The sequence below is a fragment of the Rhinolophus sinicus genome, chromosome 14 (genome assembly GCF_057876585.1).
Source record: "Rhinolophus sinicus isolate RSI-liver-muscle chromosome 14, RSI-T2T, whole genome shotgun sequence".
NCBI lineage: Eukaryota > Metazoa > Chordata > Mammalia > Chiroptera > Rhinolophidae > Rhinolophus > Rhinolophus sinicus.
In genome coordinates, this window is record NC_142514.1 from 128027250 (window position 1) to 128051609 (window position 24360).

Below are 24360 nucleotides of genomic sequence, written 5' to 3' on the forward strand. Positions count from 1 at the left end.
TGTGTAATGAGTTTTTCACTTTATATGTGGATTCATAAAGTTGAAAATCAATCCTTGACATCTGCACCATTGCAACTACAGTGTGAGCTAAGAGTCAAGTAGGGCTATGATTACGTTTTCTTTTCCTGATTCCAAGTTACAGACACTCTGCTACTAAAAGAAGAATGTTTGATGGATTTCTTCCCACTGTTACCATTGCTTAAAATGAAGCCATAGGCTACTTTCACATTCTACACCATATCTTCCTTTCTCAATCACTTTTGTTTTGCTGTTGAATAAGTAAATCTTTTGCTTCCTCAGCTTTTTCTTTATTCTATGTATTGCTTGAAATTTACTTTCATTTTCTTCAAGAAGCCTATAAACTGTTTTTATACTTTCTCATTTATTTTTTAATGTGTAATTCCAGAACACAATCTTTGTATCAACTGATGGAAATCTCAACAATTGCAGGCTTCCCAATTTTATTGGAAAACATGAAATATATATTCCCATTTTTAATTCCCAGCCTGGAAAATGTTTCTTTTATTAAATTACAATTATTATTCTGCAGAATTTTTATGTCACACATCTTTTACGACTGTTTTCTATTTTAATTTTAAAGTGTACTACTTGGGCTTTGCTCTGAGAAAATCATATTTCCCCACTAGTTTAAGCTTATTCTTTAGTCTAATGTTCAATATTAATGTCATTTGTTTTAGAGAGCACCTTAACTATGCCTGGAATATTCTTTATAATCCCAATAGGTGCAATTAATTGGGTTCAGGCTACATGCCAGGTATTTTACATATATTAAATATAATACACAAAATGTCCACATATTAGACAGTGTTACCTCTGATTTTCAGGTGAGAATGCTGAGTTAGACTATTCAAGCTAATTAAAACTCAGATATTTCTAAAAACAAAGTTGTCTTCCTATTAGAAGCTGCTTCCCTATAACTTACTATATAAACAAAAACGACATTAAAACAAAGCTGTTAGGAGAGATGACAAAGATTATGAATTTGTCAGGTATTTTTTCTTGTTTAACTGTGAATGCGTTGAGAATTTTCATTAATGCCATCACAATCACTATACACCTAATTTCAAATTATTTATGCAAATGCTCCAGCATGAATCAAAACATTATGTGCAAGACAATTGAAAAACAGAGTAGGCTAAAAATAAATCAGAGAATAATAAATTACTCAGATTAGTGTAAAACTAGTAATTTAGGCCCCTGGGCACATTTTTCAGAGAAAGCCCTTTAAACTTTGTTAATTGCTAAATAACTACATTTCCCACCTGCTATCACCACAGAGGTTTCTTGTTGCTTTAATTCTGGAGAAGAAGGGAAGATGCAGCTGGCCCACCAGTGTTTTTGGCTGGGACTCAAGATGGCCTGCTCTGCTTTGCTTTTTATGGTTTGTTCATGAAAGCAAAACTATACAAATACCGTTCCTCAACGTCTGAGGATCTCATTTGCCAAAGGCACCTGTGCTATAGTGTAGCACACAGGAGGTCAGGAGTGAGAAGATTATATCTTCAAACCAAGATTCTGTCACCTACTGCTAAACGTGACTTCAGATTTTACCTGCTGTGAGAAGAAAAATGATATTACCTTTATCACAGAGTTGGTATGAGGAGCAGTAAGCTAATATATATGAACTGACTTTCCCAAATTCAAAATGTTAAACAGATTATTTGTAAGTTAACTCTAATACAGTCATATAACAGGACCTATGCAAATGAATGCCTGGTACTCCCTTAATCATTCGTGATCTACTCCTCCAGATGAAATTTCAGTTCCTAGGTCTAGTGGATTGTTAGGCAAGTTACATCCTTATACCTCCCACACCTTGGTTGTCTTGTAACTGTCTCCTGTATTATTTTCAAAACAATTCTCACCCACCAATCTTTTAACAACTCAGAAAATGAACCTGGTATAATTTGTAGATCCTCAACGTCTTCAAAAATATCTAAAATTTGAGCACAATGACCTTTCCATGGGAAAGAGACATGCAGATTTAATTGGGCTTCTGGGTCTCCTAAAAACCAGCCATAGAAGAATTCAGGGAGCAGAATCTGCACTCTTAGGCGGATCTGTGAATGGATTACAGCCTTCTACCTCCTGAGTCTGTAACTCTGGACAAGGGCAAACTGAATTGCCTCATCCATTTTCTTATCTGTAGAATGGAGGTTATAATGTATGCCTCAAAATATTGTGAGACCTAAATGAGATCACGTATACACAGCTTTGTACACTTCCCAGCATGTAGTTTATTGTCAGCATTGATCCCGATTTTCTGTTAATTTTAAAAGACCATCATCAATCCTTAGCCCCACATTTTTGCAAAGGACTTTGCAATTATTCTCCCCATATCACAAACTTCCCTATCGTTGTGCAGAATGAAACTTTAAATGTCTTTCAAAAGGTTATATATTTATCTGTTACAAGATTAAAATCTCAAGGATCCAGATTTTTCTATTGGGATAAAGCCACAAATTCACATGATTATCAATAAAATGTCACATGCATAATATTCCATAAAAATATAATACTCAGATATTTGCACAACATTTATACTGTATGAAGTATGCCTATTGCATATATACAGAGAATGACAAAAAATGTATACACATTTTAAGAAAAGAAAAAACTGTATTAAAATTGTAATACTCAATATATACCGATAACAAAAGATGAATACAAGTCACGTTTGATTAATTACAAGAGGTGCTCAAAGTGGTTACCATCAGCATTCAGACACTTCTGATTACGGCGAACTACTGCCTGAGCAACGTTGACCAGTGGTGTCCACTTGTCTACATTATTTTGGCACCCCCAGTATATATGCACACACACGATCTTTAAATACAGAAATCTGGATCAGTAGGATAAGATGATCATACAATGAGAAGCAAAGGGAAGTGAGATAGAAGAAAAAACAGATTAATGTCTTCCGTCATCACACTAGTATATAAGCGCGCGCGCTCTCTCTCTCCCCTCTCCCCTCTCCCCTCTCCCCTCTCCCCTCTCCCCTCTCCCCTCTCCCCTCTCCCCTCTCCCCTCTCCCCTCTCCCCTCTCCCCTCTCCCCTCTCCCCTCTCCCCTCTCCCCTCTCCCCTCTCCCCTCTCCCCTCTCCCCTCTCCCCTCTCCCCTCTCCCCTCTCCCCTCTCCCCTCTCCCCTCTCCCCTCTCCCCTCTCCCCTCTCCCCTCTCCTCTCTCCCCTCTACCTTCTCTCTCTGTAAAATTGTTTTAAAAGTTCAGTGCATATATGTATAAGGTAGTTACATTGTATATTGCCCAAAACGAGTAAGTCAGTAAAAGAGCAACAATTCATTCATGTCCTCAGTTTCCAAATCCAACACTACCATGTAACCTTCATGCTCCCAGTGCTTCTGCATTCTGATTGTACCCAATGAATCTAACACTTTCTCTATCCCTCTGCTTATCTGTCTTCACACAGGCAACTATGGAGAAAGCGGGATGGAAGCTTTCAAAGATATGTCAGCCAAGGAAGGGATCTGCATCGCTCACTCGTACAAAATCTACAGCAATGCAGGGGAGCAGAGTTTCGATAAACTGCTGAAGAAGCTTAGGAGTCACTTGCCCAAGGCCCGGGTGGTGGCCTGCTTCTGTGAGGGCATGACTGTGCGCGGTCTGCTGATGGCCATGCGGCGCCTGGGTCTAGCTGGAGAATTTCTGCTTCTGGGCAGGTGAGTGACAATGAGAAAATTCACCGGGAGGTAATAATGCCAGGATTTTGGCAGCATCAAAGGGCATCTTTTGGTGCACAAAGACAGATGCTTTGGAAGCTTAATCTGTATAGTAGAAGCAGAGCTTAAATATCATAAAATACCAGAGCCTGGAAATAATAATGGAAAATAAGTAAATACGCCGTGTGCTGAGTAATGATGATAGCAGAAATAAACACATAAAGATGATGAGACCTTAAATCCTCAAAAAAAATGACTATAAGAAAATGAGATGGATTCTTAAATACTTGCGTAATTCCCTTGGAAACTAAACACATTTCAAACTTTTTGCTGTTGCTTTTGAAATTGATTTTGAGAATGGCTATATAAGCTTGTTTTATAATATAGAATTATAGAATTTGGGTTTTATAAGTGAAGAATTGCTCTTAGAACTAACTTTTAAAAGCATTGGAAAATTGGCTCAGTATTTTATATAACAGAAGTGTCATTACATTGCCTGATCACCCACATTTTTGTCAGACAAGTTTCTAAAAGATTAACTTCCACATGGATTGACTTTAATTATCTGGATAATCCACTTGATTTGCACAATTCAGCCCATTCCCTACTGATGTTGTTGAATCAGTACATCAGTCAGGATTCTCCAGAGAAACAGAAACAGCAGTGTGAGTGTATATAGGAAGAGACCCAGGAGAGCCAATGGTGTAGTTCTGGTACAAAACCCGGCAGGCTAAGACCCAAGAAGAGCCAATGTTTCAAGTTTAAGTGTGAAGTCCATAAAAGATCAGTGTCCCAACTCATGCAAGCAGGCAGGTGGAGTTCCCTCTTACTCAGCCTTTTTGTTCTATTCAGGTCTTCAATTCATTGGACGAGGCCCACTCACATTAGGGAAGACAGTCTGCATTACTCAGTCTACAGGTACAAATTGTAATCTCATCTAGAAACACCCTGAGAAACGCATTTAGAATAATGTTTGGCTAAATGTCTGGGCATCCCATGGCCCAGTCAAGTTATCACATAAAATTAACCATCTCAGTTGGGAAGATGATACCATAGATTAAACATGTGAATGCAGCTTCACCATTGTATACCTTGAAAAAGATATCTTATCATGCATCTTTTCTCAATAGGTAGCTGATTTAAAGAAGAGAGAAAACCTTCCAAACCATTGCATCTTTCTCAATATTCTGTCCAAAATAGAAAGCCAACTCACTTGTTATCAATTTTTGATGACTCGTAAAAAAAGAAAAGAAATAAAAAACATTTCCTTTATTTTCCCAATGCTGAACTGACCTTCTATGATCCGACGGAGGTCTGCTTGACTATATTTTATGACAGCTACTTTATATACCTAATTCTTTTCTGTCTGATCCGATGGCAGTAGATTGATGGGACTGTTTTAGTATGAGGCCAACTATTCTTCATAAAAATGGTATTGAGTGAGATTCCTTTTTCATTTATGTCGTGCATATTGTCTAAAATAATTCCTAGTTGGGAAGAGTCATGCACTAGTTAGTTTCATAAAACCCAGGAACATTCCTGTTGCCAATATTCTTAAATTCTGAAGTGCAGTGGTACCCCTGGGGTAAAAAGAATAGTAAAGAAACAGCTGTCTTTAAACAGTTCTGCTTTTCTGATAGGGGATGAGGGATTCTATAACTCGCATCTGCTGCTTTGCCGACATTAATAAGACAAATTAGCAGCATTTGTTTTTTAGACATATAATTTGTCAACAAGTAAATGGTTTTTGATCACATGTACACAAGGAAAATAAATTGGTACTTACTATATTTACCACTTTCCATTTTTATTTTTATTGCCAGCAACACCACAAGGCCAAAATTCAATATTTTGTATATTTTTAAATTTATTTTGTATACGTTGTTTGCAAGTTCTCGCCACATAATTTAATGCATGGAAAAATAGCTTCATAACCTTTATTTCAATTTCTTAACCCCTTCGTGGATTGGTTTATAATAATTGAACATTTACTTGAGCACTAATTCATTTTGTCTGAGAGCAATTTAGAATATTCTTCCTTACTCTGAATTTAAACAATAACTCCCAGGAGTTTCCACCTCTTGGATCATATTCTTTTCTTTGAAAGTACATGTGATACTCTTTCAAATATTTGGAAAAAACAGTATGGTCCTTAGTCCCCTTTATCTTCTCTTTAAAACATTCCTACTCTTCCATTCCTACTTCTTCATAGTGAAATGGCACTCTAAGTATTAATAAAACCAATTATCATGACCACTGGTAGGATCATTTATCAAATGCTGTGTGCCAATTACTATGCTAAGCACTTTGCATGTGTTGTTTCATTTAATTATTAATTTGACAAATATTGAGTGCTTACTATATGTTAAGATGCTTGGAATATATCAATGAATAAAAGAGGGACAATAATCACTCTTGTTATGGACCTTACAGATGATAAGTTAAATAGAAGGTAATAATTGCTATGAAAAAAAATAAATCTAAGAACAACTTGCATGTTAAATACTATTATCATCTTCGTTTTATAGGCAAGGACTCTAAGGCTCAATAAATATTGAGTAATAATGATATGAAGAAGGGTATATAGATGTATGTGATGAAGACAAAATTGAAAATAAGTGTGTATAACTCTGGAGACTGAGCATGTAGTGCTATTTCATTGCTTCTTAGTAAGTTTAAAGTATTCCTGTTCATAAAAGTTGGAGGTCTTGGGTAGTGAGCAGAAAAACAAAAAAGTAATAGCTACATGAGAGAATTCGGAACATCTACACACACTCATTTTACAAGTGAAGAAACTGATACCCTAAAGTTTGGACGACATGGTCAGGGTTGTACAAGAGCCCATGACTCACAATTCAGTGCTTCTCTCTCCTGGCCTGTCTCCTACAGAGTAGAAACAGGGGAAAAGTTATAATCTGATGGCAAGTCCCCAGTTCTTCATAGATTCTGATGTATAAAGAGACTATCCTAGATACTTCAAATTTAAGTCAGCAGTTTTAAATTAATGTTACCTCCTAAAAACTCCAATTCACCCTGTAGTTCCTCTTATATTTTAAAATTGTTTTGTTTATATATATTCTCCCAATCCCTCTTTATTCTTCCCCCACCCTTGACTAAGTTTAAATGGATGGTTCTTATAAACTAGAAGTCAATGCTATGAGAAAAGAATCTATATTCAGAACTTCCTAGAGGATCCCACATTTAACAGCTGTAGTTACTTATAAATCTCTCTAGTGGCCTTGGGACAGCCAGGTTTAATAGGTCTTTCAACTAAAATATTTGGCAGGACTAAGATAACTCTACTGCTGAGACAACCTCATACATCAACACATCCCACCATCTGCACTGCACATCAGTAGAATGTTAGAGTGATATAGACCTGGCCCCTGGGTCTTGTCATTTGAGTCCTAGGTAATCTGCTGTCTCATTACCAATAAAAATGTCCTGTTCAGGACCCTGAATAGTCTTGCTAAACACTTTGGCTCTGACAGCAGGATGAGATAATAATCTAAACACAAATGACACTTTTTTTTATAATGGGTATAGTATTTTACTTCTTGAGCTGAGAAAAGTATTATTTGAGATATTTATAAATTATAAACCTAAATAGGAACTATTTTTTTAACATAGTGTTTTATGTTTTCCAAAAAAAATGTAGTTTATGATCATGAAAAATAATTTAAACAGCAAACAAATCTAGAGAGTGGAAAGCACTTATATTTCCAAATTTGTATCAACTCAGGGTATTGTTAAAATATATGGTATTTCCTTACCTTATAGGTGAAAATTGGCCTCACTATCTTTTTTTAATTTGTAGGTTTTCAATTATGACTTAGATTGTACTTCTTTCATGTATCAATAGTGATATATACTTAAATTTTCCCAAGCTACCTAGTCATGCATTTTTTCTGTTTATTTGTTTTCCTTATTTATTTGTATAAAAGCACTTCAGCAGGTAAGGAAAGTAGTTGATTGGTACATGTAGCAAATATTTTAACTCTTGTAATTTAATTTAGACTTTGTTGATGGTGTTTTGGACAATGCCAAACTTTATTTTTCAGTTATTTTCTTCATGTTTTTATGTCTCATGGGATTTGTATATGGATATAGAGGCCAGTCACAGAGGCTTATCTAATTGATTGTTAATTCAAGGTAGGGTAGGAGAATTTAGTAAACAAGGGGGTACAATTCATAGTATAAAATCCCTAAAAATGTGGGAATCGGTAACACTTAAAGCACAGGTGGAGGGAATGTGCTGAGTAGGTCAACTCCAGAATTGGAACAGAAATAAAAAATATGTCAGGGGCAGAGGTAGATACGTTTAAAGGTGTGGAAACTGGAAACTCACTTGATAGTCCCTCTTTTCTTTGTAAATTTGGAGACTAGAAGGGTGTGTGTGTGTGTGTGTGTGTGTGTGTGTGTATGTGTGTGTGTGTGTGTGTGTGTGTGTGTGTGTGTGTATTGCAGAGATGGTGGAGGCAGTGGGTTAAGAAGTTGTCAGTAGAGATTGGAGAACCAGGAAAACTACATTGTTAATAAGTTGTTTCATATATTTATTTTATATTACTCCATCTGTTACAAACTATGGGGATATAAAAGATTTGGCTCTACTATAATGGAGAAATTTTCTTAAAATAACAATAGATTTTAATTGTACTGTCACATCAGTATTGTATGAATTCTCATTGTTAGGGCTTTAAATGTTGATTAAACAGCCCGGTTCTCAAATTAAAAACCAAAAGGATTTAACGTATGTCAGATAATTAGAGACCAAGTATTTGACCTGTCATCAAATGGATGTCCTAACACTGCCCCACAACCCCAGCATCATAGGCAGGGCTGGACAATAGCAGGACTTCCTTGCTTTCGAAGATGGCTTTCAAAATGCCAATAGGAAAACTCTGAGGTTCAGAGGACAAACTGCTCCATAAAAAAGAAGATTCTGAGCCACACGTGCTGAACTCTTTCTCTAGTTTCACCAGGCAGATAAAGTCACTCATTTCCAGGAGAGAAGGAAGGCAGATGGTGGAGAAAAGCTATGTGTTTTCTTCCCATGCTTTGCCCTCCTGAAGAGTGGATATCTCTGAAACTCTTCTGATGAAATGTGAAGAGTTAGATATCCTCTATTCTCACAAGTCCATTCTGAAGTGGATAAATAACAGTAACTTGACTTTACAGATGAAGACTGAAGCTCAGAGACATTATTTGTTTCATCAATGTCACCATGCTTACTAGACCTGCAGCTGAAATTTAAATGAAATCAATTGCTTTGTAACATGGTACAACTCTGAAAAGTAGAAATTCCCGGAAGAGGAACAGAGAGCCTTCAAGTTATTGGATAGAGAAGGATTCCTGTGTGAGGGATGAAACCCATTAGTGACTTTGAAGTCCTTTTCTAGAAGTCAGGTTTGTATTCTAGAGATAGCTGCATCTCAGAGGGTTCTGGTAGCCTTAAAACTGACTGCACTTCTAATATTTGTTTAGATGAACTTTAAAAACAATTGGATGTTAATAATAGCTATTATGGCATGTTCTTTCTTCTAAGTAGTTGGTTTTATATATTAATTCATTGACTTTCTATACCCATCCTATTTGAAAGCTATTATGATCAACTTCATTTTATTATTGAGGAAACTGAGGCACAGAAAGACAAGTAATTTGCTCAAGATCACACAGGTAATAAGAGGCAGAGAGGACATTGGAAGATAGCCTGTTTTCTTAGCCACTATGGTATACTGTCTAGATCTTGATAATCCTTAATTTCAGTAATCAATTTGATCCTTATGGTACGAAATATTAATTTATTTTTCTAGTAATAAAATAGACAATGTTTAATAAAGAAAAATAGTCATAAAAATAATTCTGAGAAATTTCTTCTTTTTTTAAGTAAAATAAATAAAGCCTGGAGGAATCCAACATTCTATAAACCAGAAAAATGCAGTGATGAAATGCACTGATCTATTACTGTTTTTCTCCAAAAATACTCCGATAAAATTGAGTTTTCAGGAAATAGAAAATTTTAAAGTTGCTTGCTTTATAAGAATGATCAAACATCTGTGAAGAAACAAAGGCAAACACAGAATATTATGCTGTGGTGAAACTAGGTGAAATGTGTTTGCTCTTCCATTGTTTTCTAGAAGACTAATATGATTTAGTGGAGTATCTATGTACATGTGTCTCTTCACTGGAGGAAACTGGTATGTCATTCTAAAGCAGTGGTTGGCAAACTAAGAGCCATGGGCCAAATCCAGCTCACTCCCTATTTTTGTAAATAAAATTTTATTGTAAAACAGCCACATTCATTTACACAATGTCTATCACTGCTTTCGTGCTATAATGGAAGAGTTGAGTAGTAGTTTTAACAGAGACCGTATGTCCCATAAAGCCTAAAATATTTACTATTCGATCCTTTGCAAAAAATGTTTGCCTGACTCCTGGTACAGAGTTCTTTTTTCATGTGCGACAATGGCTCTGCTTACTTTCACAGCATATTAGAACTTAATGCTTTGAGTATTTAATTCAGCAATAGTCATGGTTTGAACATAAACTCCATTTTCTTTTCAATTCTCTTTCAAGTTTTAAGGCCCCTGCTTGGTCATAGGATCAGACAGCTCTAGGAACGTAGATCGAAGTTAGGGTTACAAGTTGAGTGCTGTATTTATCAGTGAAGAGACTGAGAACAAAGAAGCTTTTTTTTTATTTTATTTCAGCATTCTGGAACATAATGTTCAAAGTAATTGGAACATACAATGCATTTGAAATACCTCCTATTCAATCTCAAGTGATTTAATTTTATCTAAAATGTAAGAATGTGCTAAATTTAATGAGAGATATACTCTGAGTGTAAATAAAGTTACTTTTTCTTCTCTCATTTGGTAAAGTGGACTGATGGACATAAATTAAAAATTTGTAATTTCACCCATGATCTTCCTAATTTTCCTGAGAGTTATTTTTCCCAAAAAAGTAATCTAATTACTTAATCCTTCTCCATAATAATCTTAGTTGACTCCCTTTTGCTTTCATATTCAAATACCTTATTTGGCATAAATGGCCTTTTAAAATATGGCCATATCAGCCAATCATTTCCCAATACGCTCACAGATGAAATTTAAAATATTTACCAAACTAGGAAGACATGTGTCTAATTAGAACAGGTAAAGTTCATAACCAAAGGGTAGATCCATGCCAATGCATGCTATCTACTATTAGAATTGATACACTCTACTCCCCTCCCAGCACAATTAAGTCTTTACGTTTTCTATATGAAATTATCATAATTCCCCAAAGATACCAGCCTCACAGTATTTTCTCCTACAGTGTCTTCTCCTTGGAATGACTTCCCTTCTCCTTGGAATAACTTTCACCAATGAAACCCAAGTTTGTCATGTAAGACATTCCCTAACAGTTTTGAAGACTCCCTGAAATTTAGTAAAATTTCTACGGATCCCTTATAACTCATTTCTAATTTTATGTTTTCCTCTTCCACTTTTCCACTGGAATATGAGCTCCTAGAAGTGTTGGTAAAGGTTTATTAATCTTTGTGCCTCTAGTACCTTACACATTTTACATCTTTGAGGATGGCTATGATTGCAGAGGAAAATCAAGTGTGGCAGTTATGCAGCGGTATTAAAAAGGTCTCTCCAACTCTGGTAGGCCCAAATAAAAAGCAGGGTTCTCAGGGTCTTACAGAGAAGAAAAGCAAAACGAATGCATGCCGCTCTGCAGGGAAGACAATGAAGAGCTCAAGGTAGAGGGCAGAGGTAATTCTTGAGGACCCACTCCTTTGCTTTTATGAGAGAGGTGTATTTCATTGGTTTTAGTATGAAATGGTGAGCTTCTGGCCTTCACAAAACACATCAGTGAAAAATGAAAACTCTCTGTGAGGCTAAACTATGCAATCAACTAATGAATCATTTGCAATAGGAAAAGTCAAATTATTAGTAAAATGGTGAGACAAGGAATACCATGGACATGTTTGGACACTTGTTTGTGCTGTTTCAAAGGAAAGCTTCAAAGGTTTTAGCTTCTTTCAAAGAAAAAGAAAACAGGTGTAGTTTTTTTAACTAAAGAAGGTGAATGTTGATTAAAAATGGTTCAATTATTTGTTCAGAAAAATGTAAAGCTTTATTGTCTTCTATCTTATCAAAACATGAGTACAAGTCTTTATTTTTCAAGATGTTTTATGGACTCTCAATTTAACATATTTGGACCCCTCAGTCTGTCTTTGTTTATTTCATTAGTTTATCGATCTCTCTGAGTAGATTATTTTTAGAGCAGTTTTAGGTTCATTACATAACTAGGAGGAAGGTGCAGAGATTTCCCATATTCCCCATGCCCACCAGCTTGCACAGCCTTCCCATTATCACATCCCCCACCCAAGTGGTACATTTGTTATAACTGATGAACCTACATTGATACATCATTCTCACCCAGGGTTCATAGTTTACATTAGGGCGCACTCTTGGTGCTGCACATACTATGGGTGTGAACAAATATATTATAACATGTATGCACCGCTATAGTATCATACAGAGTGTTTTCATTGCCCTAAGAATCCTCTGTGCTCCTCCTATTCATCCCTCGCTCTCCACTAGCTCGTGGCAACCAATGACCTTTTCAGTGTCTCCATAGTTTTGCCTTTTCAAGAATGTCATATAGTTGGAATCATACAGTAGACTTTTCAGATGGTCTTCTTTCACTCAGTAATAGGCATTTAAGTTTCCTCCATGTCTTTTCATGGCTTGATAGCTCATTTCTATTTAGAACTCTGTGATATCCCATTGTCGGACGTGCTGCCATTTATCCATTCACCTACTAAGGGACATCTTGGTTGCTTGTCAATTTTGATGATTATAAGTAAAGCTGCTGTAAACATCCATGTACAGGAGTTTGTGTGGACATTTGAATAAATACCAAAGAACATGATTGCTGGATTGTATGGTAAAAATATGTTTAGTTTTGTAAGTAACTGCCACACTGTCTTCCAAAGTGACTGTACCATTCTGTGTTCCTATCAGAAGTGAGTGAGAGTTCCTGTTGCTCCACAGTCTTGCATTTGTTGTTGTCAGTGTTCTGGATTTTGTATTTGTTTATTTTTAGTATGGTTTTACAGATAGTGTATTGATGTAATAGAAAGTCACAAGAATATTTTCCAAAATCCAGTCTCAAAATCAAATAGTAGTTTTTTTTTTCATTTGCGTTTTCATCTTTAAATCTTTGAAATATGCCCATTCATCTTTTTAATGAGTACTTTAATATAAGTAGACATTAGGCTAATGTATATTATTCCATCTTTTTATTATCTGTCTTTTTTTTTTCCTTACCCCCTCCTTCTCACCTTACCTCACTCTTCACCTTTCCTTCCCTCCAGGTAACCAATATGAATAACTGGATGTTTTCTTCTTTACATTTCTTCTCGGTCTTATAATCACACACACACATTTCCTCCTAATATACTTTTTACTCTGATTATGTTAAATTTTGTCATTCCTTTTATGTACATAATCAAATATGTTTCTTTTGTAGTTCTGGATTTCCTTCTTTGATCAAAAAGTTTTCTCTGAAACCAGGAAAACACTGTCTGTTTTTTATCTTTATTCACTTAATGCAACCAGATTTTTTTTTTTTTTAATTAAATCTATGCAGTAATAGATCCAGCATTATTTTCTTTAAGGTAGATGCTCAAATGTGCCTGGAGGATTTACTAAATAAATAATCCTTTTCCAAAGAAATAGCTATAATGCTTTATATATTAAATTTTACATTTTTAAAATTATATATTTTTTGCATACTACTAACATATAATTTTATTTTCTCTTTGGTACTATTGTGTTATTTGTCATTTACTAGTAGCATAGTGTTTTTATTACACTGTCTTTGTAGTATACTTTAATAACTGGCAAGGCATACCACATTAATTATTCTTAGCTCAGAATTATATTATTTTGTTAAATATTGTTAGTCCATAAAAACTTTAAAATTACTTTCTAATTATATAATTGGGTTTCTAAATATTAATTTTTGAAGGGTTGAAAATTTAAAGATATTACATGTTCTAACCTAAAAATAAGAAATGAATTTTATTCAGATTTTTACCTCTTTCCATAAAGTTAGATTACTTTATAAAGATTTCGTATTTCTATTGAATTATTACTATACTTTATAGTTTTTTTTAGCATATTTTTAATTTCTAGCTAATTATTGCTAGTATAGAGAAAAGCAACCAGTGTTTGTGTAATTTAAATTACTTTTTTTCATATTGGTAGCTATTTTCAGAAGCTTTGCGTTTTCTAGATATGCAATGCTTTTATCAACACAAAATAATTGAGTCATTTCCTCTCCATTTTTTATACTAATTATGTCATTTTCTCAACTTACCACATTCAGCAAAATTTCTAATACACTGGTGTATAATAGTGGCAAGTATCATTTTCTGTACTTGATTTTGATCACATTAATTTGTTATTTTACTATTTACAATGAAATTTTATAATTTTGTCTTTGTCCTAGCTACTTATTTTTTTCTTGCATTGTCATTTCAGTAATCCTGGGTGCTAATATCTTCAGCTCCAAATACACAAATTAAACACACACACACACACACACACACACACACACACACACACTCAATTAGAACAAATAAAATTACATGTGAAATTAGGAGCCTAAGTGGTGAATTTACAATTTGCTCTATCACAAGAAATTCTTTTAAAAAGTACATTTGCATCTGGTTCAAGATAACAACCTAAATACACAAGTTTACTCTTCCTCCTGCCTCAGAATCTATTGAACCGACTTACCATTTCATTTAGAGTAAAAGCCACAGTCTTCACAATATTTTACCAGACTCCCACAAAATCTTTTCCCCTTCCTATTCCTCCTCTTCTCTTTCACTCCACTCCAGCCACAATGGTCTTCTTACTGTTTCTCAAAAATCCTAGTCCCATTTTCACCTCAGATCCTATGCTTTCACTGTTTGTTCCCTTTGCCAGAAGCAATCTTCCCCCAGATATCCTTATCACTGTTATCTGAAGTCTTCATTCAGATGTTACCTACTCAGTGCAGCTTCCCTGACCACTATATTTAAACTTGAAACATACACTGCCACCCAAACTTCCCACTCCCTACCCACGTAATATTTGTCAACAGCACTATTACCTTCTAATATGCTATGTAATTTTCTAATTCACTCCGTTTATTGTCTCTAGTGTGTGCTAGAAGATAAGCTCCAGGAGCGCAGAGCTTTTTATCCATTTTAGTCACTGCTCTAGGCACTGCTCTATTCCCTGGAAAAATACCTGGTACATAACAAAAATCTAACAAAGTCGTGTTAAGCTGGAGAACTCTTAACCCATATTTTGGCTGGTAAAAATTCTAAAGTTTTCTGGTAAGAACCTCGAATCACCTGAGATCAGAGATAGCAGTTCTGCAAAAAGAAGCAAGTTTCACATTGCTTGCCAAGCAGCAGTTTTAGGATTTCAGAAGAGCTGAGCTAGTTCCTTTGTTCTTACCAGCCTCATCTCACCCAAACTCTCTTTATACAGCTGACTCTTCCTTTGTCCCAAAACAGAGACTTGAGTAGGAAGAGGGGCCTAATATACTAACAAAAAAATAAAAGCAAAGGTTCTAGAGATTTTCATGAAATCTGGGGATTCATGTGGGGGTGAGTCATGGGAGACCTGGCAAGATGAAGATTAGGGTATGGAAATGGAACAGCGCTGGTGTGGAGCAGTGTCCAATGGGTCCTGGCCTAGGAGATGGCCCTAGGAAAGGGTGACTGAATTAATGTAGAAGTGAGTGACATTGCCATTAGCTCACTGATACATTATTTACATAAATGTTGAATTTGCTAGGGGTTTCTGTGTTTTTAGTGTTCAGATGTCCTCATATCGCAAATTAAAAAAAAAAAAAAAAAAAAAAAGACATTTGTCATTTGTACAAATCACTTATTCAGCCTGAGAAGGGAGCATTATCTCCCTGCCCACCCACCTCCCTACCAAATCCATTACAAATAAACCTTTTTGTCTCCTATAATAGAATCTTAATTCTGATGATTGAAAACAAACACACAAACAAAAAAGACATTTAATATGGTAACCTCGAGAGACTGTTATAGCTTGACAATTCCATTTTTACATTTTTGCAATTTCTATAGCAGGCTGGATTGTGTGGCAAAACAATAAAAAAACAAAACAAAAAAAAACAAACAAAAAAAAAACCACAAAAAAACGAAAGGCAGTGGTAAAAACTCCTGGGGGAAGATTTCATTTCTAAAAATGCTACATAATTTTATGATTTCTAAATAGAGAAGGAATTTTTTTTTTATCTTAGAATTTGCTACTGTGCATTTTGAGGCACTATCATAACCACAGCAGTGCTGATACCTTATATTTCTGTAGTCCTTTACAGATTACAAATGCTTTTATGGGCATTATGTCATTTAATCCTCCTTGTCTAGTAAATGCATGATAGTCATCAGGGAAAATCCGTCCAGATGGCTGAAAATAAACATCAGCCACCCAAATAAACACTAGACTAGTGGCTACCAAATGCATGCCTTAAAAGCTTTAATGAAAGTTTCAAAGGTCCAAAGTAAAATTAAACAAACAAACAATTATATGTACATGTGCATGCATCTGTGTGTGTGTGTGTATAGCTACAGTCTGCCCTGATCTTGAAAAGGATTTTTTCATTCATTTATTTCTTCAACAAGTATTTATTTGGTACTTAGTATATTGCAGGTACTATGTACTGAATATACTGTAGCGAAAATTACAGATGTAACCCTGCCTTTCTGGAGTTTAGAGTCTAAGTAGACAACATGTAAGAACCAAATATTTAATTCTAATTCTCTATGTTTAGATTTATCGATGTATAACGGATATACAAAATAGTGCACACATTTAATCTTGATGAGTCTGGATATATGCCTAACCTGTGATATCATCACTTTCAACAATGGTACTAAACATACCTATCACTTCCAAAAATTACCTTTTCTTCGTGTGTGTGTGTGTGTGTGTGTGTGTGTTGGTAAGAATACAGCACAAGATCTCTCTTACCATATTTTAAACTGCAAAATATTGTACTTAGCTACAGGCACAATGTTGTATAACAGATCTCTACAACTTATTCATCTTGCATAACTAAAACTTTATATCCATTGAAAAACAATTCTCCTTTTCTGCCTCTTCCAGCCCCTGGCAACAACCATTTTATTCTCTCCTGTGAGTTTCACTATTTTAGATACCTCATATGAGTGGAGTCATGCAACAATTTGTCCTGTGATTGGCTTATTTCACTTTCCGAAAGGTTCTCTGGGTTTATCTATGTTGTCATAAATGGCAGATTCCTTTTTTTTTTAAAGCTGAATAACATTGCATTATATGTATATACCACATTTTTCTTACGTATTCATTTGTCAATGGACTTGAGGTTGTTTCAGTATCTTGATTATTGTGGATAATGCTGCAGTGAACATGGGGATGCAGATATCTCTTCAAGGTACTGATTTCAGTTATTTTGGGTATATATACTGAAGTGGGATTGCTGGATCATATGGTAGCTCTATTTTTAATTTTTTGAGAACCCTCCATATGCTTTTCCATTGTAGACATACCATTCTACATTCCTAACAATGTATAAAGATTTCAGTTTCTCCACATCCTCGCCAATACTTTTTTTGTTCAGTGAAATGATATTTCATTGTGGTTTTGTTGTGTGTTTCCCTGATAATTTGTGATATTGGGCACCTTTTCAGATACCTGTTGTCCATTTGTATGTCTTCTTTGGAGAAATGTCTATTTAAGTCTTTTGACCATTTTTTAATTGAATTATATGTTTTGTTTTGATTTTTTTGCTATTGAGTTGTATGGGTTCCTTATATACTTTGGATATTAATACCTTATCAAACAGATGGTTTGCAAGTATTTTCTCACATTTGTGGGATGCCTTTTCAACCTGTTAATTGTTTTCTTTGCTATGCAGAAGCAAATTTTAATAAGTTCAGTAAAGAAATCATCTTTTTCATTTTTGCCATTCTTTCTTATATTGTGATGAAAATAATATTAAATAATGATAATAATTAATGATAATTTATTTTGCTAAAATGAGTGGCAAAATAGAAAACTGAATCGACAATGTTCTGTTGATTCTAAATTATTTTGTAACCATTATGTTATTTGTGAATCACCACTCAAGGCTTCCCCATGATGTATATTTCCCTTTAAAGATTCATTACAGAGGGACTAGTGATGAGTTTAAAAAGCAGTTTGATGCCTACAGTGAGACTTGTCCTTTTCTTTTCCATAAAAAATAATCACTTCTTCCAACATCATCCAGTAACTATCCAACGAATACAATGTATTTGTGTTCTAAATTAGAATGCAGAGTATGGTTAACGTTTATAATAGTGTTTGAGCATGCAGTGTGTTAAAAATGAAATAAATTAAGGATGACCAAAAATATCAAAAAACATGTAGTCTCATTCACACTAAAACCCAAAGCTGCCTTAATTTCTTAAAATGTTCCTTCAGAAATATATAAACAGTGATAATCTTTCTTGTGACTATAGCCAATATTTTTTCTAATTACTCTTAATTCCAAAAGCTGTAATTATTGAGTCTAGCTTGTCTTTCCTCTTTCATATTTTGAGTGAATTATTCATATTTAAGAAACAAAGCAGCTTTTTTCAAATGTTTCATATTCTTTTCACACCCTACTTGTGATTTCTGTTGTCAATCTCATTTTACAAGGATTGTTGAGGTATTATGAGAGAGACCTAGAACTGTATGTCAAATGGTATCTACTCCCCCCTCTTGATAAAAGTAATGAAAAGGTTGATTTGCTGATTTAAGGTATAACTCATTTGTGAATTAATATAATTAAGGTGACAGAGAGGTAAATAAAACAAATAAGACTGACTCTAGTATTCCTGAACTGATTGGGCTAGTGCTAATGTAATGCCTCTGGAAAGAAAATTTGAAGGCAACTGATAACATGGACGAAATACCGAAAATCTTTCAACCACATTTAGGTGGCATTTAACTTTTTATCAACTGGCAGAAATGCAGGAATTAAGAAAAGAACAGGAGTTGCTGGTTAGCTCAATTGGTTAGAGCATGGTACTGATAACACCAAGTTTGCCTGTTCGATCCCCACATGGGCCACTGTGAGCTGTGCCCTCCTTAAAAGAAAAGAAAAGGGAAAAGGAAAAGGAAAAGGAAAAGAATAAACCTTAATGCAAAAGATTCAAGATCCAGCTTAGTTAATTTTCATCCTGTTAGTTAAAATAATGGATGATCCTGAAGGTAAACTGAATAGCCAATGGAGAGCTAATAAAAAGTAAAAGTTGCGGATGAAAATATAAGGAAAAAAATAGCCAACACAGATTGAGGAACTGAAAATTGTGTAGGGTACTAAGTTTCAGACAGCACTCATCAGAAGTGGTAGTTTTCACATAATCTCGTCAGTACTAACTCATATGCGTTTATATATCTAAGATTAAAACACGTTGCTTAGGTTTGCACATATGATTATGTATGCAGTATTTGAAACTCTGAAAATGAGCACACAATACAAATATATGACTCCTAAAAGATGATGGTAGTTAAGAATGTTGAATTTAACATATATACATACAGACACACACACACACACACACACACACACACACACACGCACAGACATGCACACACACTTGCAGAAGCTGGCTAATGATTTAGAGCTTTCTAAATAAACCGTAGTGCTTTTCTATGGGATGTAGGGGGAAGAGGACAATACATATAGAGGTGCAAAGGGATAATAGTATTCCTTCATAAAATCTAGCCCTGTAGTTACTGATGTCTTCATAAAAGACTGTAATTATCTCTTGTCCTTCTTCTCCACGACCCCATAACATTCTGTGAAGCTTGAAAAGCCAATCTCATCAACTTCCAATAATGAAAGGCTGAACATTGGCATTTAATTCCATTTTCTCCCGAGTGCTTCCAAATTGAGTAAGGGAAGTTTGTTTTTTTTTTTCTTTACTGACACAAAGACCAAAAGAATGGAAAAAGAAATAATTTTTAAATGGACATGTGGTAGAAAGACTTAGAAAGAAAGCCAAGGAGCAACCCAATAAGCAGTATAGAACCCTCCAAAAGCTCAAGAATTCGGGATGGTAATTACTTCCAGAAGCTGGACTTAAAAAATCAGAAATAATTGAAATTTTGCGTAAGCATCAAACATGCCCAGAATCCTACCTGTCTGGCAGAAAAGTTGAAATTTATTCAGAGTGCAGAGCAAAAGAGAGGACCTCTGCATTGAAGGGCCTAAGGCCAGTTGGGAGGCAGAGCACTACCCTTAAATGGGGAAGTGACCTCCTTCCCTGAGACTTATGACCAGGCCAGCTTCATGGATGGCCCAATGAATAGCCCAGTCAGGACTGCCTGATATGAAATGTATAAAAGACAGGCCCAACCCACTGGCACAGAGTCTCCGTTTGTTGTTTGTTTGCTTGTTTAATGTCCCACCACTGTTGTCCATCCCTAGACATCTGAAAAAAGACTTCAACATGGAAGACAGAACACAAAACCAATGAAGATAAAAGGCTCAAAGAAATAGACTCTTTAGGGAAATGAAAAGTTCAAATAAAGAACTAATAGTAATATTTTCAAAGATATTGCATCTTTGAAAATAGCAAATACTGCACAAAGGAATAGAATAAGAAAAAATGTCTTAGAAATAGAAAACATGTAATGATAGAAATAAAACACTTAATAGAAGGGTATGAAGAAAGAAATTGAGGAAATATATAAACATGTAAAACAAAAGGGTGAGGGGGTTCTGTAGAAGAGAGAATATAAGATAACTAGAAAACCAATTCAGGATGCCCCAACATTTAATAAGAAGAATTTGGGAAGGAGTAGAGAAAATAAAGGGAATAAATCATTTAAACGATATTTTAAGAAAATTTCCTAGAACTGAAGAACATGAATTTCAAGATTAAAATGGCCCTATGAATGCCTCAATGGGTGGAAATCCCCAGCACCACCATATTGAGGCACCTTTTTGCCAAATTTCAGATAACTGGAGAAAAAGAAATATATCAAATTTCCAGGGAAAGAAGGTGGTGGGGGCAAAGAGAGAAAAGAGAAAAGAGAAAAGAGAAAAGGGAAGGGCAGGGCGGGGCGGGGAGGGGAGGGGAGGGGAGGGGAGGGGAGGGGAAGGGAAGGGAAGGGAAGGGAAGGGAAGGGAAGGGAAGGGAAGGGAAGGGAAGGGAAGGGAAGGGAAAAGAAGGGAAAGGAATGGGGAATTAAAAGCATTGGGAACCAATGTCACTTAGAAGCATTTTAAAATATTTAAATAAATGAGAAAGATGTACCACATTCAGGGATGAGAAGAGTCAATATTGTGAAGATGGCAATCCTGCTTCAGTCCTGACTGCTACTTTCTTTCTACGTTCTCACCATGGACCAGCTAATCTATTTTTGTTTGAGTTCTTAAAATATATCACACCTCTCTCTGCCTCAGATTTGCACATGCTTTTCTTTCAATCTGAATGTTCTTCTTATCGTTTTTAGCTCAGTTAATTCCTACTCATCCATCAAATATGAGTGTAGATGTCATTTCCTCAGTGCATTTTTCCCTTATTACCGAAAATAACTCCTCATGTTACCGTGCATTTTTAAATCACTGCACTTATGTAATTTGTAATTATACATGACTTGTCATTTTTATTCATATAATATCCATTTTATTCATGAGATCATAAGTTCCACTTAGCTTAGTACAGTGGCAAGAATATAGCACGTCACCTATCAAATTATGAGTTATTCTGTGCTGAATTTACCTTGTTTTGTAATTCTCTTTCCAACTAAGACAAAAATTCCATGGAGCATTGATTTTCTGTTTTGTTTACCATTATATTCTCAGTGCCTGGCATTTAGCAGTTGCCCACAAAATATGTTACATAAAGTCACTTAAATATTTGATCCATTTTTTTTAACTTTTTTTTTAAATTAAAGTTTATTGGGGTGACAATATTTAATAAAGTTACATAGGTTTCAAGTGTACAGTTCTGTAATAAATCATCTATATATCACATTGCATGTTCACCACACAGAGTCAGTTCTTCTATCACCACATATTTGATCCTGTTTCCCCTCATCTATCACGCCCTACCCTCCTTACCCTCTGGTAGCCACTAAACTATTATTTATGTCGTAAGTTTTGTGTCTTTATTGTTTGTCTTGTTCCTTTGTTGCTTTCAGTTTTATATCCCACATATCATTGAAATCATATGGTTCTCAACTTTTTCTGTGTGACTTATTCTGCTTAACATAGTAATCCCAAGATCCATCCATGTTGCTGCAAATGGCATTATTTCATCGTTTCCTATGGCAGAGTAGTATTCCATTGTTATATATACCATATCTTCTTTATCCAATCATCAATTGAAGGACACTTTGGTTGTTTCCATGGGTTGGCCACCGTAAATAAAGCAGCAATGAACATCAGAGCACATACCATATTTCCCCGAAAATAAGACCTAGCTGGACAATCAGCTCTAATGTGTCTTTTGGAGCAAAAATTAATATAAGACCCGGTCTTACTTTACAATAATATAAGACCGGGTCTTGAAGAGGAGAGGGGAGAGGGGAGAGGGGAGAGGGGAGAGGGGAGAGGGCAGAGGGGAGAGGGCAGAGGGCAGAGGGGAGAGGGCAGAGGGGAGAGGGGAGAGGGGAGAGGGGAGAGGGGAGAGGGGAGAGGGGAGAGGGGAGAGGGAGAGGGAGAGGACCGGCTCTTATATTAATTTTTGCTCCAAAAGATGCATTAGAGCTGATTGTCTGCCTAGGTCTTATTTTGGGGGAAACATGGTATATCTTTACAGATAAATGTTTTCAGATTTTTTGGGTATATACCCAGGAGAGGAATTGCTGGGTCATACGGTAATTCTATTCTTAACTTTTTGAGGAACCTTCATACCACCTTCCATAGCGGCTGCACCAGTCTGCATTGCCACCAACAGTATTTGAGGGTTCGTTTTTCTCCACAGACTCTCCAACACTTGTTATTATTTGTCTGGTTGATGATAGCCATTCTAACTGGTATGAGGTGATATCTCATTGTGGTTTTTATTTGTATTTCTCTGATTATTAGTGATATTGAACTTCTTTTTATATGTCTATTAACCATCTGTATGTCCTCTTTGGAAAAATGTCTCTTCAGGTCTGTTGCCCATTTTTTAATTGGATTGTTTGTTTGTTTGTTTGTTTGTTTTTGGTGTTGAGTTGTATGAGTACCTTGTGTATTTTGGATATTAGCCCATTATCAGAGGGATTATTTGCAAATATTTTCTCCCATTCGGTTGATTTCCTCTTTATTTTGTCAATGGTTTCTTTTGCTGTGCAGAATCTTTGAGAGAGGAAGTATCAAAAGATACTTGAGTAACAACTTCCACTGAAATGATTTCCCATGAAAGATGTATCAAAAAATCAAAATAAAGAATTGGGCATACGCTGATTCATAATAAAATTTGTGTAGGAAATAAAGGGAATCTATTATTTCCTTATTCATTCATCAATGAATGACCTACCATGTCCAAGAGGTCCAAGAGGGACAAATGAGTTCATGGTGGGGAAGAGATGAGGTATGTGGGCAAACACTGTGGTCATCACGTAGACCACACCTCCCTGTCTACTGCTTTCACAAATCATATCTGAACTCTTCTCATGCCTTGGACTTTTCTCACCAGTCATCTTGGTTAAAATAGCCCCTTTATACTTCAAAGCCATTCTAAGGGACTAAACCTTCTCGTGCCAAGCCCATGTTTCTCTTGAAGGGAGGGAGCTGTGTTGCTTATTCTTGCGTTCTTTACTATTTTCACTGGGAATACTAGCACTTTTGCTCCTCTTCACAACACGAGCTGCTTTTCAAGGGACACTTCAAGTCTGAACTCCCTGTAGTTGGAGAAGAATCTGGAAACATATGGTAGGTTCCATATTTGAAGGGATTTTTTTTTTTCCCAAGCTAAACTTTATCCTTAAGGCAATGGGCTTATGAAATATTCTAAGCAGGGGACATACAGGAGCAGGTTTGGTATGTTAAGGATCACTGCAGGTAAAATGGAAGGGAACCAAGAAGAGAACCAGCCTAGAGCCTGGGAAGATCAGCTGGGATATCGCTGCAACAATTTGGGAACTGCTAAGGGTCTGAAGGAAAGTAGTAATTGGAGAAGAGCAGAGAAACTAAAGGTTGTGGCTTATGCAGCATTGAAAGGGGAAGTGAAAATTAAGGTTCTTGTCTGAGGCTGGTCCTGGAACGAAGGTTTATCGGCTCAGAAAGTAAACATTTTAGATCTGTGCCCCTTCTCCCTCTGCCTTTGTCTCCCCTTTCATTTTTGGCTCCTTGGGAAAATTTACAAAGATGCAGACAACTCAAAGATTTATGAGCATTTTTTTTTTTTTTTTTTTTTTTAAGTAGGAAGCAGGAAGCCAGTGAATTTAAGAAGCCCGAACTCTGTGCTTTCAGTCCTCTGTTTTTGATGACTTACTCTCAGAAACTTAGAACAGCTCTCTTTAAGTGGATTCTCAGGATAGCTAATTAATTATTTTGTTATTTATGGCCATTTAAAACACTGATAGAAACCTTTGGGCAGCTCAGCTGAGGCCATCAGATCATT

General features: G+C 35.7%; 1 protein-coding gene across 6 annotated transcripts in view; it reads left to right on the forward strand.

Moving 5' to 3' along the window:
* Positions 1-24360, forward strand: part of GRM5 (glutamate metabotropic receptor 5) — a 457668-nt gene that overhangs the window by 166369 nt on the left and 266939 nt on the right. For all 6 annotated transcript variants that reach the window (XR_012497441.2, XR_012497444.2, XR_012497443.2 and 3 more), the window contains exon 3: positions 3449-3698. Coding sequence is in view for 2 of the 6 variants with exons in the window: in XM_074335624.2 (XP_074191725.1) it covers positions 3449-3698 (250 nt within the window). In the remaining 4 variants the exon portion in view is untranslated. The remainder of the gene's footprint in view (positions 1-3448; positions 3699-24360) is intronic.